We start from the raw sequence: 18,351 nt of genomic DNA, 5'->3' as shown, positions 1-18,351 counted from the left end.
TATGTAGGCAGCAGGACAGAGTCGTGCCCACTGGCCTCCTGAGCCTACCTCGTGTTCCGGAGCTTGGACACAGCCCCTCCTTGCACCTTTGCTTCAATCTCCTCTGCAGAGTGAACACTGAGTTCAAGGGATACTTTGAGCTGAGACATCTTGATGGCCATGTACACGGCAGGGAGCGTTTTAAACCTCTCTGTTGGATTGCGTGAAAACTCCACAAAGGCTCTGCTCCACAAATACAGATAAAAAGTAAGCTTATGAGGCGTCTGAAACAGAGGTAAGTGTATATTAATTTTTCTCAAGTTCAGATAAAAGATTTTCAGCTACACCTCTCCTCAGAACTACCTAGTAACTAACTTCTCATCACAGGGTCAATCAAGAAGATGTATTCAAGAGGGAACTACTCACTTAGGAGCAATAAAAATTACAAGGCTGCTGCTCTGCTCAGTCGCTCAGTCGTGTCCGACTCTGTGAGGCCCCATAGACGGCAGCCCGCCAGGCTCCGCCGACCCTGGGATTCTCCAGGCAAGAACAGTGGAGTGGGTTGCCAGTTCCTTCTCCAATGCATGGAAGTGAAAGTGAAGTCGCTCAGTCGCGTCCGACTCTTAGTGAACCTGCAGACTGCAGCCTACCAGGCTCCTCCGTCCATGGAATTTTCCAGGCAGGAGTACTGGAGTGGGGTGCCATTGATGACATATCATTAAATTAAAAGCCAGTATTGTCCTCATGTATCATGCAGTATAATGTGAAATAAAGACCGACTTCATGTGGAATGTCCAGCTAAGAAATCTTAATTGTCATCATTGGAACAGAGTGATAGGTCTGTGTTTTTTCTATCTTTTTGTAGAATAAAATGCAGAGAGAAAACCACACAGCTGAGCAGCTCAGTCATCTCTCTGGTGCCCCTCAAACACCCGGTTTATCACAGTGACGCTGAGGCATGGCCTCCACCCGCCCCACTCTGCAGGTAAGAATCAAACGCGCAGTGTGGGTGCCCGCCAGGCACGCCCTGGTATAAACGGGAAAACCCTCTCGCTCACATTTGTTGGTGAATGAATGTCAGAACCGCCCAGGTCAAACACCACACTCAGAAACAGACTCGTGACCCTCCAGCTGCTGTCCTGGCGAGCGCAAGCCTGGGGGAGCCAGAGCCCTGAGGTGCTAAGAGCAGCCCACTCAGTCCTTCCACCCCCAGCCTCCTCCGCACTGCACTGTCCCACCTCAGCTCCATTTCCGGCCCCTCCGCTGACCCTCACCTGCCTGGGGCTCCCTTCACACACGTCCATTCCACTCCCACCAGCTGTCTCTAGAAGGCGCCAGGTTTCTCCTTACAGACCACTTCTTTCAAAGACTCTAGACCACCATGATTCTCCCCTTCCCTGAGTGTTCCCAACGCAAGAGGTGGAGCAAGCCGAGCCCGCGACATCCCTCCCCTCATTGGCTCCCGCTCCTTGTGCCCCAGGTTCTAAATGACTGAAGCAGACAGTCTCCTGGGGGCATCTCTGGCAGCCGGCCCACACGTGAAATCTCAGCCAGATACACTCCAGTGCAGTGCACCCCCCGAGCACCAGCCCACACCCCTCACGCTACTGAACACCTTGGGCATCAGACCCGGGACCACACAGCTCGGCTCCTTTAGGAGGAACTCGGCTGAGAGCAGACACACAGCTACATGAACCACAGCTGCTCTTCGAGAGCTGTCCACAGTGGCCCTCTGATGACCCCTTCTCCCACACACCCAGTTTCAAGAACCAGCCCCTGTAAAAATGAACACCTCACGGCTCTTTCGCAGCTGCAGTGGATTACAAACGTTCACTACTTACTTGGCACCATCAAACACGATGGACTTGACTTGGCCACACTGTCTGAAGAGAGACTGCAGCTGTTGGTGGTAGAGAAATCCGTAGGGAGGGATATGCTTCAGCTGCAAAACACGGCAGGCATTAGCAGGGGCAGACCCAGAGCCCCCGAGAGTCACCGCGTTCACAGAGCAGGGCGCGCCGTCTCTAACCAGAGAGGTGGGCCCCACAGCAGGACACTGAGGGATTAACGACTGCTGTGGGGAGTAATAACTACGCTCTAATAATACACATTAAACAGAGGCTAGTTCTTCCACAGTGTTCAGTCGCTCAGTCGTGCCCGACTCTCTGTGACCCCACAGACTACAGCACACCAGGTTTTCCTGGTCCTTCACACCTTCTCCCGGAGCTTGCTCAAACTCATGTCCGTCAAGTAGGTGATGCCATCCAACCTTCTCGTCCTCTGTTGTTCCCCTTCTCCTCCTGACTTCAATCTTTGCCAGCATCAGGCTCTTTTCTAACGAGTCAGTTCTTTGCATCAGGAGGCCAAAGTATTGGAGCTTCAGTTTCATTATCAATCCTTCTAATGAATATTCAGGGTTGATTTCCTTTAGGATTGACTGGTTTGATCTTCTTGCAGTCCAAGGGACTCTCAAGAGTCTTCTCCAACACCACAGTTCAAAAGCATCAATACTTTGATGCTCAGCCTTCATTATGGTCCAACTCTCACATCCATACATGACTACTGGGAAAAACCAAAGCTTTGACTAGACAGACCTTTGTGGGTAAAGTAACGTCTCTGCTTTTTAATATGCTGTCTAGGTTGGTCACAGCTTTTCTTCCAAGGAGCAAGTGTGTTTTAATTTCATGGCTGCAATCACCACCTGCAGTGATTTTGGAGCCCCCAAAAATGAAGTCTCTCACTGTTCCCATTGTTTCCCCATCTATTTGTCATGAACTTCGTTTTCTGAATGCTGGGTTTTAAGCCAGCTTTTTCACTCTCCTCTTTCACTTTCATCAAGAGGCTCGTTACTTCCTCTTCAATCTCTGCCATAAGGGTGGTGTCATCTGCATATATGACCTTATTGGTATTTCTCCTGGCAATCTTGATTCCAGCTTGTGCTTCTTCCAGCCCAGCGTTTCTCATGTACTCTGCGTATAAGTTAAATAAGCAAGGTGACAATATACAGCCTTGATGTACTCCTTTCCCAATTGGTAACCAGTCAACAGACTGGTTCCATGCCCAGTTCTAACAGTTGCTTCTTGACCTGCATACAGACTTCTCAAGAGGCAGTATTCTGATGCTGGTATTCTCATTAAGAATTTTCAAGTTTGTTGTGATCCACACAGTCAAAGGCTTTAGCATAATCAATGAAGCAGATGTTTTTTTCTGGAATTCTCTTGCTCTTGCTTTTTCTGTGATCCAATGGATGTTGGCAATTTTGATCTCTGGTTCCTCTGCCTTTTTCTGTGATCCAATGGATGTTGGCAATTTTGATCTCTGGTTCCTCTGCCTTTTCTAAATCCAGCTTGTACATCTGGAAGTTCTCGGTTCACATACTGTTGAAGCCTAGCTTGGAGAATTTTGAGCATTATCTTGCTAGCATGTGAAACGAGTGCAATTGTGCAATAGTTTAAACATTCTTTGGCATTGCCCTTAATTGGGATTGGAATGAAAACTGATTCTTTCCCATTAAAATAGTCCAGAAGTCCAATATACAAGTTAAGACTTTTTTTCACCTTAAAACAACAGAGTAGCCTATATATCTTTGTCAAACACGGCATGTCTACACAGGCAGTGGTGGGAATGCAGACACCCCTGGGAGGCAGGAGCGGGTCCTCACCCCGCAGGCAGCACCCAATCAGGAGGCGCTGGGCAACCCTCCCTTCCCTCTCCCCCCTCCGCCCCTTCCCCACACCCACCCTGCCCTCCCCGCAGGGCCCTCTGGGTTCTGAGCTCTGGCTGTGTACGAAACCCCACGCCCAGCACAGCTCCACAAGAGGCAGCAGGCAGTGAACAGCGAGGGCTGTGGGTTCGGGTCTGAGTTCAAGTCCTGCCTTGTTCAGTCTCTTTAGGCAAGTCACAGAGCCGCCCTCGGACCCCCAGCCACGCCACGAATTAAGGGCGATGATCAATCTCTCACTCAAAGGGTGAAATGCAAAGAAAAATGAGTAAAAAGCAGCTAGCAAAGGCGCTCTCAGAGGACAAGCAATACGTCCATACTAGCACGAACTGAGCTGTTACAAAGCACACGGGAGGGAATTTTGGCCCGCAGAGTGCATGGTGAACAGGCTGCCTGGTGGCTGCAGGAGGCAAGCACAGTTCCACATCCAAAGAAGTGCGCCCTGGGGTCCTCCCCCAGTGCACAGGAGAGGAGAGACCACCGCCGCACGTGCTTGGCCCACCACGGCCATCAGGAAGAGCAGAGGCCCAGCCAGGCTTCCCCACCGTGAGGCAGAGCTGACGAGCACCTCCGTAGGACAGAGTGCAGTGCTCCTCTGAGACAGCACCCCCCCCCCTCGCCACCCCCACAGTGTAAACTCCGCTTCTTCACTACCAGAGCGACGACGGCCTCAGCAGGGGGAGGAGAAGCCTCGGTGCTGTGGGCTCACCACCTGCTGGGAGCCCTGCCAGGTCTCCACGCCCCCTTAGTAGATGCAGGCTGATGACACAGCAAAAGCCCACGCTTCATTTCAGCTGCCGACCCAGAAGTCACCCTGGGCTCAGGTTTGATTAAACACAGAGTCCACCAACGTTGATCTGGTGGTGAGTGCTGTGACTGACCATGAGATTCGCCCAAAGCTCATGTTATTTAAACACTAATTTTCAGGCCGCACTTCTAGTTCAGCTTCTGTGGCACGGGGCCTCAAGTCTGAATTTCAAAATAAACAAACACTCTCTAGGCGATTCTGTTACGTGTGAATGGGGATCAGAGTTTAAATCGCAGTACAAAGTTGCCTACCAAATAACCCTTTACACTTTGCGTAAAATGAAGTTATTAACCGCCTGCTCTTAAATTTATGGAGAAGTATCTTAAATCCTTCAAAACAAGACGGGGCAGGCAAGGTTGGCCTTGAACACTTCACTCCACCAGGCTTCCTTCCTTCAGGCCAGGTCTGCGAGACAGGAACCAGCGGAGGCGAGGGAAAAGGCCAGACAAGCCATGAAATTCACTTTAGGGGAAGAAAGTCCACTAAGCATTTATACAAACAGGGACATAAAATGCCCTGTAGTGGCCACACTGCAGTGGTGCCTGTCTGAAAACCGAGCGCCCAGTCTCCGCCCAGGGAAGGTCGCCGTCTCTCCACCTACCACGACGGTCGTCTTTGGGTCTTTGCCTGCCAGCTCCCTCATGGCTATCTCTTCGTCAGGCTGCCCGAAAGTAAAGTAATTTGGATAAAAAGCACCTGCCAACACAACCTGGAAGACAGACGTATTTTCATGAAGTAACAGCATGATTTTATCACGGTGTCTCATTAATATATTAATCTCATCCCACAATGACACCCATAATATAAAAGGTGAGTTAGTATTTTCTAAAACCTGGACCTTTAATCGATCAGCACAAAGTCACGATTCTGGTTACTTCCCCGTAACAGAAACACATTCTACAAGATCATTCCTCCAAGGAGCCTGACTATTTCTCAGAATGAGGTTGAGGGACTTCCCCGGCAGTCCAGTAGTTAAGACTCCACTCTCCCAATCCAGGGGACACAGGTTCGATCCCTGGTTGGGTAACTAAGATCCCACAAGCCACACCGTGCAGCTAGGGAAAAAGAATGAGGTTTAGAAAACAGTGGTGAGTTGAACAAGGACACAAATGATTGCACACACAGGGCCCTGGGGGCGAGCCAGCATTTTCTACCTTCTTCTCAACGTACTGCCTTCCATGGGTCAGGCCTTCTCCAAAAGGTTCAGGCAAAGTTCCAGTCGGGGCACAGAGACTCAGAGCAGCAGGCCTGCCCTCACTTCTGAAGAGCACTCTGCAAGGAGCCGCTTCTTCAGTTGGAAACATGCCATTTGAAACCAACACCCGAGGAAGACTGTCCCAACCTTAATTTGACATTGGTTTCCCAGCTGCCTCCAGGTTACAGGATCCCATCTCTGTATGCGTCAGCCAACACACGGGCGCAGGACAAGACCTCCTCCTCGGAGCCCTGAGTTAGAAGCACTGGCTGCCTTTCCAGGATACACTTCCCTCTACACATGCCTAGAAGGCTCCATCCAACAAGGGAATCTGACCGTGGCCTCCAAAGTTAAAATAACTTTTTGATGCAGGATAAAAGCAATGTAATATTAACAGCAATTTTACTTTCTTAAAAGCCAAAATAAAAGGATCTCTCTAGAAGCAGTAAAGACAGCAGTCTTCAGAAACACTCCTCCAGAGATCAGAACTGGGTTTGGATCATCAACTCCTGTTCTCCAGCACAGTGTTAACACTGGGCATCTAGGATGTCCTGTGAGATACAATTTGTATCAGAAAAGGGGAGCAAGCACTTTCACAACCGTGAGACCAAAGGTGCAGAAGAAACCAGGAAAAGACATCCGGGCACGCCCAGGTACCTGCAGGATGAATCTCTGCTTGTACGCGTACTCCTGGTCCATGACAGGCCGCCGGGAATCAACATACATGTTGAACTGTGAGATCCTAGTCTTCAGTTCTTCGTATAACTCAGCCACCTAAGAAAAACACGTTGACAGATGGTGTCTCCAGGTGACCTCCCCAGGTGGCCACGCTATTCAGGGTAGTGGCAGCACTTGAAAAGCAGCCCACACTGGGGAACACTGCCACGCCTATGGGTGAGGCACTGCAGCCACTGAGAGCCACGGTGATGAAGACGGGTTAGCGAAGGATGGGAGAGACACACAGCGCAGCGTCACGGACAGCAGGACGCAGCCCCGACTTATAAACACACGCAGGAAACCGCCGCAGACGCACACGCAGGCGGCAGCACCACCGGTGTCAGAGGAGCTGGACACCAGGGCCACAGCCCGCGCTGCAAGTCCTTGCCACACTTCCACAATCTCTTGCCATAAGCATATACTGCTGCTTTGTGATTAAACACAGCAGCTACACAGTCACCCTGAACAAAACAAACCTCTTCAGTTTAACTAGAATCGTCTGACGTAAAATGATTTCATCACACTTCAAATGTACACACACAAGAATACACAAATCCAAACACCTATGAATGCACCATAAATTAACTTTCCACAAAATTCTCTCAATAAGCGGCAATACGGAAAAAACTATACAAGCTACAGTTGCAAAGGTAACTGGAAAAGACTACAAAAAGGAACGGTAAGGACGGAAACGCTTAGAAATCCTGCCCTGTGAGGAGAGGAGGAGAGCCTGGGGACACAGGAAGGGCCCAGCCTGGCCACTTCCATACTCACTACTGAAATCACCCAGAAGGCTGCAGGAAATACAGCTTGTCTAATTAAAAACCAATTTAAAATTATGCAAGTCACCTTTTCTGACCAAAATGCAATAAAAATCAAAATATTAACAATAAAGCAAGATACCTAAAGATATTTCTTTCTACCTAGAAACTCAAAGACTCTTCTAAAGACCCTGAGTCAAGGAGAAAGCCAACAGTGAAATGAGCCTCAGACAGAGATAGCAGTGAGCTCCCTACAGCTGGGAGCGAGTGCGCATCCCTACATGGGATGTCAAAGACCAACGGACCCAAACTGCTCACAGGAAAACTCGCAGCTTCAACTGCTTTTAACTAGAAAGACTGAAAGTGCATCCCACTCCAATATTCTTGCCTGGGAAATCCCACGGACAGAGGAGCCTGGCAGGCTACAGTCCATGCGATCTCAAGAGTCAGACCTGATGTAGAAAGACTGAAAGTGATAATAAGTTAAATTCTCATCTCCATAACACTAAAAAAGTAAACCAGAGAAAAACTAAATTAATGGAACAAAAGCCAAAGTCAGTCCATTGACATCTTTTACCTTTCCTCTCCCGCAAAACACCTGCACAGCAAAACTGTCAAATCGAACCAAGAGTAAGTTCTCTGAAAATACAGTAAAGCAGACACAGCATCTTGCAAACCGGTGCAGTAGAGGACCTAAGCCAGCAGGCCCAGCTGTCCACATCCTGGCCATTCCAAAGGAAGGTTTGGCTCCCGGCAGGTCACCTCTGGGTCCCTGGCATATCCTGCCTCTAAGAGCGTCTTTGTTCAGCTGAGGCCTTTGTTCAGCACGAACGCAACAAGCAGTTCATGGAGCAATGTGACATCGTGGGGGCGGGGGGCAAGGGGCCTGGGCCACATGGTATCAATGTGACCTTCAGAGGTGCTGCAAACTAAGTCAGTAAGGTCAACCAGGTGAGCACCCCCGACCACGTAGCCAACCCTCAACACAAGCTCGCACGCCAAGGCCCAGAGAGCCTCCCCGGCCTGCAGAGTCTCCTGCAGGCTGTCGGCACCCGCGCTGCCCAGCAGGCCCTGCCACGAGAGGCTGCCTGTGTGCCGACACCTGGTCTCTCCGGGTCCCTCCCCACCCGCCTTGCACCTTTGCTGGTCTTCATCTGTGTCCTTTCGCTGTAACAGACTGTAACGGTGACCCGAACACATCAGTTCTACTAACGCTGGACACAGGATGTACTTCCTGGAAGGCTCACTGCTACCCATGGGGTGGCGAAGAGGCCCCCACGACTGAGCAACTAAGCACAGCACAGCACAGCACCCTGTGTAGTGCTGGTACTTGATAAACGCCACCTTTACCTTCATTCAAAGAATATACAACTTACCTCTCTAATTCTCTTGATCTGAATGTAATTTAACCGTCCCCAGTCAAGTTCATCCTTTAAATACACAAAAGCATAATATTCACTATTAATGTAACAAACTAGAACTGATACACCTACTATAACACACATATCTCACGAGGAAGAGTATACACCGGCAGGAGAAGCACTGGCCGGCTCTCTTTCCGGTCAGTCACACAGGCGCGTCCGCCTCCTTGCAGCCCCACGGACTGCAGCACCCCAGGCCTCCCTGTCCAGCACCAACTCCTGGACTGTGCGCAAACCCATGTCCATCGAGTCGGTGATGCCATCCAACCATCTCATCCTCTGTCGTCCCCTTCTCCTCCTGCCTTCAATCTTTCCCAGCATCAAGGTCTTTTTCAATGAGTCAGCTGTTTGCATCAGGTGGCAAAAGTACTGGAGTTTCATCTTTAGCATCAGTCCTTCCAATGAATATTCAGAACTGATTTCCTTTAGGATGGACTGGTTGGATCACCAGGTGTTGGAGAAGACATCCAAGAGTCTTCTCCAACACCACAGTTCAAAAGCATCAATTCTTTAGTGCTCAGCTTTTTCTGTGGTCCAACTCTCACATCCATATATGACCACTGGAAAAACCACAGCTTTGATGATACAGACCTTTCTTGGTAATGTCTCTGCTTTCTAATACGCTGTCTAGGTTGGTCATAGCTTTTCTTCCAAGGAGTAAGCGTCTTTTAATTTCATGGCTGCAGTCACCACCTGCAGTGATTTTGGAGCCCAAAAAAATAAAGTCTGTCACTGTTTCCATTGTTTCCCTATCTGTTTGCCATGAAGTGATGAGACCAGATGCCCTGATTTTCATTTTTTGAATGCTGAGCTTTAAGCCAGCTATTTCACTCTCCTCTTTCACCTTCATCAAGAGGCTCTTTAGTTCTTCTTCCCTTTCTGCTATAAGGGTGGTGTCATCTGCATATCTGAGGTGACTGGTATTTCTCCTGGCAATCTTGATTCCAGCTTGTGATTCATCCAGCCTGGCATTTCGCATGATGTACTGTGCATATAAGTTAAATAAGCAGGGTGACAATATACAGCCTTGACGTACTCTTTTCCCGATTTGGAACCAGTCCAGGGTTCCATGTCTAGTTCTAACTGTTGCTTCTTGATCTGCATACAGATTTCTCAGGAGGTAAGTAAGGTAGTCTGGTATTCTCATCTCTAAGAATTTTCCAGTTTGTTGTGATCCACTCTGTCAAAGGCTTTAGTGTAGTCAATGAAACAGATGATTTTCTGAAATTCTCTTGCTTTTTCTACGATCCAGCAAATGTTGGCAATTTGATTTCTGGTTCCTATGCCTTGTCTAAATATAGGTTGTGCATCTGGAAGTTCTCAGTTCGTGTACTGTTGAAGCCTAGCTTGGAGAATTTTGAGCATTACTTTGCTAGCATGTGAGATGAGTGCAATTGTGCGATAGTTTTAACATTCTTTGGCATTGCCTTTCTTTGGGATTGGAATGAAAACTGACCTTTTCCAGTCCTGTGTCCACCACCAAGTTTCCCAAATTTGCTGACATACTGAGTGCAGCACTTTCACAGCATCATCTTTTAGGATTTGAAATAGCTCAGCTGGAATTTCATGACCTCCACTAGCTTTGTTCGTAGTGATGCTTCCTAAGGCCCACTTGACATCGCATTGCAGGATGTCTGGCTCTAGGTGAGTGATCACAGCATCGTGGTTATCTGGATCATTAACATCTTTTTTGTACACTTCTTCTGTGTATTCTTGCCATCTCTTCTCAATCTCTTGCTTCTGTTAGGTCCATACTGTTTCTGGCCTTTACTGTGCCCACCTTTGCATGAAAAGTTCCCTTGGTGTCTCAAATTTTCTTGAAGAGATCTCTAGTCTTTCCCATTCTATTGTTTTCCTCTATTTCTTTGCACTGATCACTTGGGAAAGCTTTCTGATGTCTCCTCGCTATTCTTTGCAACTCTGCATTCAGATGCATTTATCTTCCATTTTGTCCTTTGCCTTTCACGTCTCCTCCTCCCTCAGCCACTTCGAAGGCATCCTCAGACAGGCATCCTCAGACAGGCACCCTCAGACAGCCATTTGCCTTTTCGCATTTATTCTTCTTGGGCTGACTGTCTACACAATGGCTTTCATGAGTAACTCAGGCAGTTGCTCTAAGGATGCATCTGGGCAAAGCAAATTTACACACACATACCTATTAGCAACCTTTCGAACACACTCAGTTTAAAAGGAGAACAAAACCTGACTGCACCCACCCCAAAACACGAAGGCTTTCAGGCTGGGTTTCCACGCCCACTATGGAGCGCACGGCTGCAGCAGCCGGAGAGCCTCGCGCCCCTCCGCACCAAGCAGCAGCCCAGGCGTGGCCCCCAGGCCTGTGGTCCCGGCAGCTGCCGGGGCCCCTGACGTGGAAGGCTCCCCATTCTTGGAGGCGGGCGGCAGGCAGCATGGCTACACACAGTCCCCGCCTCCTCCAGGAGCTGGCCGCTCCAACAAGCCGGCACTGCTGGTTCACACGTGGCAGTGAGGCTGAGCGAGGGGGACCCAGGAAGCTCCCGGAGCGCCAGCAGTCACAGCCGAGAAACTCAGGGAATAGTCACTGACCTTCGGGTGCCGCAGCTCCCCTCTCTGCCTGCAGGTCTGCCACGCCTACAAAGAAACCATCGGGTTCAAAGTTCTTTCCCGACCATAGACAGTTTACGGATCTGTTCTTTCTTTTTGAAAGTTATCAAAGTTTGAAAAACACATTCATAGGAGACTTGGAAAACAGAGAGCAAAATTAACATATAGCTCCACTATATACTAAAATTATTCTTTTAAGTAGGTGAATTAGGATTTTTAGGTGGGAGGTTTTTTTTCAGTCAACTTCATAGACTCAGACTCCCATGCTGACATACTTCTCGAAAAAGTTTGTTTAGTCTCAGGGGTCCGTCACGCTAAAAATACTTCTGACGGAAACAGGCACAGGGCGTGAAGTGTCCTGACACCTGCAGTCGCTTCTTTCGGAGCTGGACTTACTCTAAAGGCTTCAACAAGTGCAATACAGTCACTCCTGCTACTGCCAGCGAAATTCACTTTGTTCCTATAAACAGACAACAAAAGGTGTCACTTGCTCCCATTAAAACACAGTGGCTTAAAAGTATGAGAGTTAAATACCTATATCCATCAAGATGCTGCCTAAAAGGCATCGCAAAAAAATTCTTCAAGGAAAGAGATGCCGCTATCAAGAGAATAAACAAAGACAATGTGAGATTCTCAGAAGGGCCTCTCCTTACACCCTCCGTCCCCACCTGGCCACTGCACACTCACCAATGATAAGACATTCGTCCAGACACCCGAACACGTGTCCGAGGACTATGAGTTTGCCGAGCTGCTGACTGACAGGAAGCTGGGCTAGAACCCTTCCTAGGAAGGTCAGCTCACCATCGTGGGGGTTGTCGTCTTCTCTCTGCCCGCTCACCGCAAGCGCGCCTACCTTCAGGAAACAAAGCAGGGCCGTCAGCACGCGTGGCTTTGCTCACGCCCTTCTTCCCTCAGGCCCGGAGTTTAAGACAGTGACCAACTGTGGATGAGCAAGGTTCCCAACAGCCTCTGAGTCAGCTTACCAAAGACTGAGACTAAAAGGTTTTTTTTGAAACCGTGAACGCCATTTCATTATTTCCACGTAACTCACAGGCTAACGAACGCAGCAGGCCCAATCCCAAATATCCAGCCGCCGCATCATTCACAGCCAGATGGAGCAGACCCCGCGCAGAGAAAGATGTCCTCAGCTGGATGGAGTGTGTTTCACGGACACCCAAGCAAGTGCGAGAGGCACCTCAAGGCCAAGGGCTGGAGGCAGATGCACATAGCCGGCAGACAGGGGCGCCCAGCTGGGCTGCCCACGGCAGGGGCAGAGCCAGAGCTCACGGCAGGAGCAGAGCCTCCAGCACCAGGAAGGAGAAGGCTGGTGGGGGGGACTCGAGGGCGGGGGAGAGGGCTCCTGTGGCTGGAGCCAGGGAACAGGCACGCCCTGCGCCCAGCGGCCCTACCAGGGCTTCTCAGCAAACAGCAAGCCTGGCGGGGGGTGCGTGACGGGTGGTGAGAGAGCCGGAGCTTCTAACAAAGCTGGTCTGAACTATATAAATCTGGAATCAACTGTTAGTCATGAATGCCTAGCCAAGCAAACACTGACTATTTACAACCATCAAAATACCTTAAAGATAATCCACATTATGGAACCTATAAAATTCGCCCCAAAAATCTTAGCTCTTCCCAGCACGAACAAGTATGAGAGGGTCCTACCTCCTTGAGCAGAAGGATGGTGCGTTCAATGTCACTCAGACTAGGTGGAGAAAGGGCCGTGGCCAGCAGGGCCCTGGGCTCACCCATGTCAAGTAACTTCACCTTCAATATTGTGCTTCCTAATGGACAACGCTGAAAAGAACAGAACTTGAGTTTAGAAACAGAAAAATCAGTAAATCCACTCAGAGGAAGCAGCGCACGAGAGGAGGTAAAGAGAATTAAGAAAGGAAAACAGCAAGAGGCAGAGGGCTGGGCGGAGGAGAGAGAGACCGGGGATGGAGAGACGTGGGAGAGGAGGAGCGGGGGACAGACGGGAGGACGGGCGACGGAGGGGTCAGAGCGTGAGGAGGGGAGGGAGGGGTCAGAGCGCGAGGAGGGGAGGGCAGGAGCAGCGGAGCGGCAGCAGAGACAGCACGGACGGAAGGCGCGCACGGGGCGGCTGGGCACAGCGCTCCTCAGGCCAGCCCCTGGCATGGCGTGACCCCCTCAGGGGCCTGGGGCCCAGGCGATGAAGGCAGTACTGGCATTAAACGACCCTGGTCACAAGTGACGTTTCTGGGGTCAAAATTACATGACACTCAAAATATACTCCTTAGACTGTTGGGTAAAACTGTCCATAAAAACCAACTATGAAGATGACCAAAGTTCGTTACCAACATCTCAGGGATGACGTGGTTGGGGATGGAGTTGTCCCAGAAATCCTTGTGCACGAGTCTGTAACAGTATCCTTTAGACACCCGTCCAGCGCGGCCTTCAAAGGGGGAACATTCGAAAGCTGGCATTAGTTACTTTAACATAAGCATAAAGACATGTTTCAGAATAAACATTAAATACTAAGGAAAACTCTTGTTATCCTCTTCCAAACCAGGTCAGTAAAAACTTCAGAATAGGGCAGTGTTAGAAGCAACCTTATACACAGAAATTAAGTGCTAACTTGTACTCAGAACAGCATCAAATGCACATTTCCAAAGACTACCACGTTGGCCCCAGAATGCGACGGCAATCAGAGCATGATAAACACCACAGCTCTCCTGCAAGCACATAGTTCACACTGATAATCAAGCCGGCAGAGAAGCCTCGCCACGCCCAGTGGATGAGCTGGCTGTGCCCTGTCCCCACAGCCGTGCGGAAGCGTCGCCCTTCACGACGACTTCACACGACTTGAGTGTGCAGAGCTCAGAAGCAGGCCTGGCCTGTGGAGACTGGCCGATGAACGGCTCTTCTCTTGCAATGGGATCGCTTGCGCAATGAAAACTGCTTTATCCAAAAACAGGATAAAATCTGAGAGCGCGGAAGGCGGGGAGGGGGCTTCTTCATGAATACTCGCTTTTCAAAAGTGGGGCAGCAAGGGAGGTGCCTGTGGAGCCTGGACCCCTACCCTTTATGCTCCCCACACTCCGGGAATCCGCCCCCCTTGCCACCAGGAGACTGAGTGGAGAGTCCAGGCGTCTGCTCCCACCCCCATCCCACCCCCGTATCTCCAGGCAGGACTGCACGTGGAAAACCCCAAGGTAATGACAAAACCAAATGCTCGACTCCTAGAACCAACAAGCGAAATCAGCAAGTCACAGGACTCAACAGCAGCACAGAAAGTCAGCCACGTCTATACACCAGAAACGAACACGTGGAAACCGGACTGCACGACGCCGTCCCAATCACTGCAGTCCCGCCAATTAAACTGAATACTTAGACACAGAGCTAGCAAAACGGCTCCCTGGCGGCTCTGAAGGTAAAAAACCTGCCTGCGGTGCAAGAGGCCCGGGCGCAACCCCTGAGTCGGGAAGATCCCTGGGGAAGGAAATGGCAACCCACTCCAGTATTCTTGCCTAGAGAATTCCATGGACAGACAAGCCTGGCAGGCTGTGGTCCACGAGATCACAAAGAGCTGACGTGACTGAGTGATAACACTTCCTAGGGAAACATGCAGCATCTGTGTGCTGAAAATGACGCAATGCGGCTGAAGACGTCACAGGCAACCTGAATGAAGGGGGACACACAGCGTTCAGGGACAGGCAGACGCAGATCCCCACACACACACGCTCAGGCTTAGCACAGGTCCCAGCAGCGCCACGAGCAGCTCCTGCGCATGCGCACATCACTCTCAAGTCCACACAGAAAGGCAAAGCGTAACACAACAGCTAGAACAGCCTGGAGAAGGGAGACTGGAGGGGCAGGAATCCATCTGCTTCACGCTGAGTCTCACTATGCAGCGATCGAGACAGTGTGTTCTTGGCGGAGGAAAAAGAGACACGAGAGCATCATGAAGACGCAAAAACAGCCCCAGGCAAGTGCAGCCAGCGGTGCTCACAGAGGTGCGCACGCCCCTCACCACGAGGACGACGGCGGCACTGGGACACTCTGCATCCAGACAAACCGCGCATCGTCGATGAAAACTGACTAAACGGATCACAGACACACAGGCAAAAACCCACCTGTGAAACTTCTACAAGAAAACAAGCAGAAACACCTTTGCAATCTAGGCTAAGTGAATTGTTCTTATATGACATCTTAAGCATGATTCATAAAAAGAAAAACTGATATTAATAAACCAAACCACACCAAAATGTAACTTCTTCTCTATGAAATACCCTGTTAAGAGGAGTGAAGGACAAAATGCACACTGGGGGAAATACAGGAAGCCCTCCACAGACGCCTTCAAGCTGCAGACTTTCAAGGTGAGAATGGGAGTGCCAGCGTTCGCACCCTGGCCCCGTGCAAGGCGGCCACACGCTCCCGGTGGGCATGCCAACGCGCTCAGCTGTTCAGTGGAGAGGAGGCTCGGGCATGTCAACAGAGTCTGACGGTGTGAGAGGCTGTTGCTTATACGTAAAACTGGTTCCAATAAAGGTGATCTCTGATTAAGACCAAACATACAAACAGCAAAAACCTTAAAAGGACACCCAGTGTGTCACCAGGCCCCGGGGCTGTGCTGGAACGCAAGCGCCTTACCTTTCCTCTGCTCACAGCTGGTCTTAGAGGCCCAGCTCAGCCGCAGACTCTGGTAATTCGTGTCTTCATCACAAACCAGAGTTCTGGTCAAACAGAAATCTATAACTGTCATAAGAAAGGGAATGTGAATACCAGGCTAGCAAGAAGCAACCGTAACGATTGGTGCAGAGTAGTAAGTCAGCTTACAGAGCACACAGCCTTAGATCTGGCGCACACAGCAGCCTCTGGAGAAGACCGGCCACTCCCCACTGCCCAGGGCAGGGCCGCGGTGGCCACGCGCTCCTCCTACGGACCGGGCGTCCGGACAGAAGGAAGACTGCCGCTCCGAGCCCCCGCAGCACAGGGAGCCGGTGCGGGCTGCGCCCCAGCCTCCCAGGACTCGCGGCCGCACAGCACAGCTGAAGCGGGGACAGTCAGGTCTCAGCCGTGTGCGTCTGTGTGTGTGTGTATACAGTCACGTCTCAGCCATGTGTGTGCATGCGTGTGTGTGTACAGTCAGGTCTCAGCCGTGTGCATGTGCGTGTACAGTCAGGTCTCAGCCGTGTGCGTCTGTGTGTGTGTCTGTGTCCAGTCAGGTCTCAGCCGTGTGCATGTGCGTGTACAGTCAGGTCTCAGCCGTGTGCGTCTGTGTGTGTGTCTGTGTCCAGTCAGGTCTCAGCCGTGTGCGTCTGTGTGTGTGTCTGTGTCCAGTCAGGTCTCAGCCGTGTGCGTCTGTGTGTGTGTCTGTGTCCAGTCAGGTCTCAGCCGTGTGTGTGTGTGCGCGTGTGTGTTGCTCTGTGTCTCTGTCAGGACCCGTGCCGCTCTCCCCATGCCCCAGGCCCAGCACAGAGCAGGCAGGCTCCGCACGGGAAGGGGGTCTGTCCCCGCCGCATGTGCGCACCCCTCCTCAATGGCCCCCGCCTCGTCCACGACACCACGCGCCCCCAGCCCATCCCGATGGCTCCACCGGGCTCCGGACACTCCTCCCACTATACCCGCGGGGACCTCCACTCGCAGACACAAGGTGGGCAGCATCCAGGACCCCTGTCCTGTGCCCGTCCTCCACCCACCTCGCCTTCCGCGCCCCCCCTGACACCCCCTCAGGCTCAATCTCCAGCCTCTTCTCTGGAACTGGAGCTCCCCCACCACTGTCTTGCGACCCTCCCCAGCAGCTCTTAATCCCTACACAGACCCACGGTCTGTCCATCTGAGGAGCAGCTCCCTCCTGTCCCTCATCTAACGACCTGCCCTCCCTCCTAACCAAGCCCAGGCCCCCAGCCCCTCTGCCCGCTCCTCGCCCCCCGCACACCCTCAGCCCACCGGGCAGCAGGCGGCTACTCATCTCACCCCGTCAGTGCCCGCCTGCTCCCGCGTCGGCACTGTCTCCCAGTGCCGCGACGGCCCGCTGGCCTGGCCCCACGCCAGCACCCTACGGCTCCTCCACACTCGGGCCCCCCAAGTCAAGCCCCCCTCAGCTGTCGCCTCCACACAGAGGGGACCCCCACGGCCCCAACCGAAAGGTCACTCCTCCCAACTAACGGTAACCCCTTTCTCTGAATGATTTTCCTACGTAACATCCACCTTGACCTGGAACCACACACACTCTTTTACCTACTAACTGTCTCTCACCAGACAACATGTCTTGCCCATCCTGCAGGCCTCCCACCGAGAACACTCTCTGACACGTGTCAGGCTCCCAAACTTTTTCTTGGCTGTGACGTCCCGCGTGCAGGATCTGGTTCCCTGACCAGGGACACACCCCACGCCCCCCGCACTGGGAGCGATCTGAACCACTGAACCGCCAGGGACGTCCCTCTGGCTCACAAACACGAGCCCACAGCCTCACGGAGTCATCAAGGACAAACACGTGGGCGCCCAGCCTCAGTGCCCTCACCCCTGCACTGACTCAGGGTCCTTCTCAACCACCCTCAGCAACAGGGAGGACTCGGGGTCCTCCCTCCAGTCACGATGTCTGGCGGGGCAGCCCCAACACTCTACTACCCACAGACCCTGGCACGCCCCGGATCACTTCCTGTGTTAGTAACCGTGCCCAGAGGCTGCCCGCGTGAAAGGACGAACATGCTCGGAGGACAGCACGGAGCTTGCACCTCCAGAACAGGGAAGAGACAGTGACAGGGAGGGGCCTCCCGAGGGACACACAGGCCACAACTGCCCCGGCCACGCGGGGGGAGACGGGGATCTCACCGTACTTGACGTCTGGAACCGTGACAGAACTCTCTGCAATGTTGGTGGACAGAATGATCTGCAAACAAACAAAAGAGAGCAATCTGACGCGCTCACACATTTGGGAAGGCAGCAGGCACAGCGACAATAAAGCAGCTCAAAGTCACTGAAAGGCAAAAGCACTGGACTCAAACTTTAAAATCAGCCATTTTTCTATTTTACACAAACGTCCACAACTGGTCAAGGGTCTCGGGGGTGAGGCGAGGAGTCATCAGTGCAGGGTCTCTGCTCCACACCAGTGTGGGACCCTGGGCCACTCACCTCAGTCTCCTCATCTGTAAAATGGAGACTGCAGCAATACCTACCTGAACCGAGCGCTCAGTAAACAGCAG

General features: G+C 51.6%; 1 protein-coding gene across 1 annotated transcript in view; it reads right to left on the bottom strand.

The window, feature by feature from the left end:
• Positions 1-18,351, bottom strand: part of TDRD9 (tudor domain containing 9) — an 89,317-nt gene that overhangs the window by 39,679 nt on the left and 31,287 nt on the right. The window contains exons 11-23 of the mRNA XM_018065936.1: positions 17,981-18,038; positions 15,797-15,901; positions 13,501-13,598; positions 12,848-12,979; positions 11,873-12,038; positions 11,720-11,783; positions 11,582-11,645; positions 11,168-11,212; positions 8,558-8,611; positions 6,361-6,477; positions 5,110-5,217; positions 1,821-1,921; positions 49-222 (exon numbers count right to left, since the gene is read on the bottom strand). Coding sequence (XP_017921425.1) covers positions 49-222; positions 1,821-1,921; positions 5,110-5,217; positions 6,361-6,477; positions 8,558-8,611; positions 11,168-11,212; positions 11,582-11,645; positions 11,720-11,783; positions 11,873-12,038; positions 12,848-12,979; positions 13,501-13,598; positions 15,797-15,901; positions 17,981-18,038 — 1,286 coding nt within the window. The remainder of the gene's footprint in view (positions 1-48; positions 223-1,820; positions 1,922-5,109; positions 5,218-6,360; positions 6,478-8,557; positions 8,612-11,167; positions 11,213-11,581; positions 11,646-11,719; positions 11,784-11,872; positions 12,039-12,847; positions 12,980-13,500; positions 13,599-15,796; positions 15,902-17,980; positions 18,039-18,351) is intronic.

This window comes from Capra hircus, chromosome 21 (genome assembly GCF_001704415.2).
Source record: "Capra hircus breed San Clemente chromosome 21, ASM170441v1, whole genome shotgun sequence".
Taxonomy (NCBI): domain Eukaryota; kingdom Metazoa; phylum Chordata; class Mammalia; order Artiodactyla; family Bovidae; genus Capra; species Capra hircus.
This window is presented reverse-complemented; position numbering and strand designations above follow the sequence as displayed.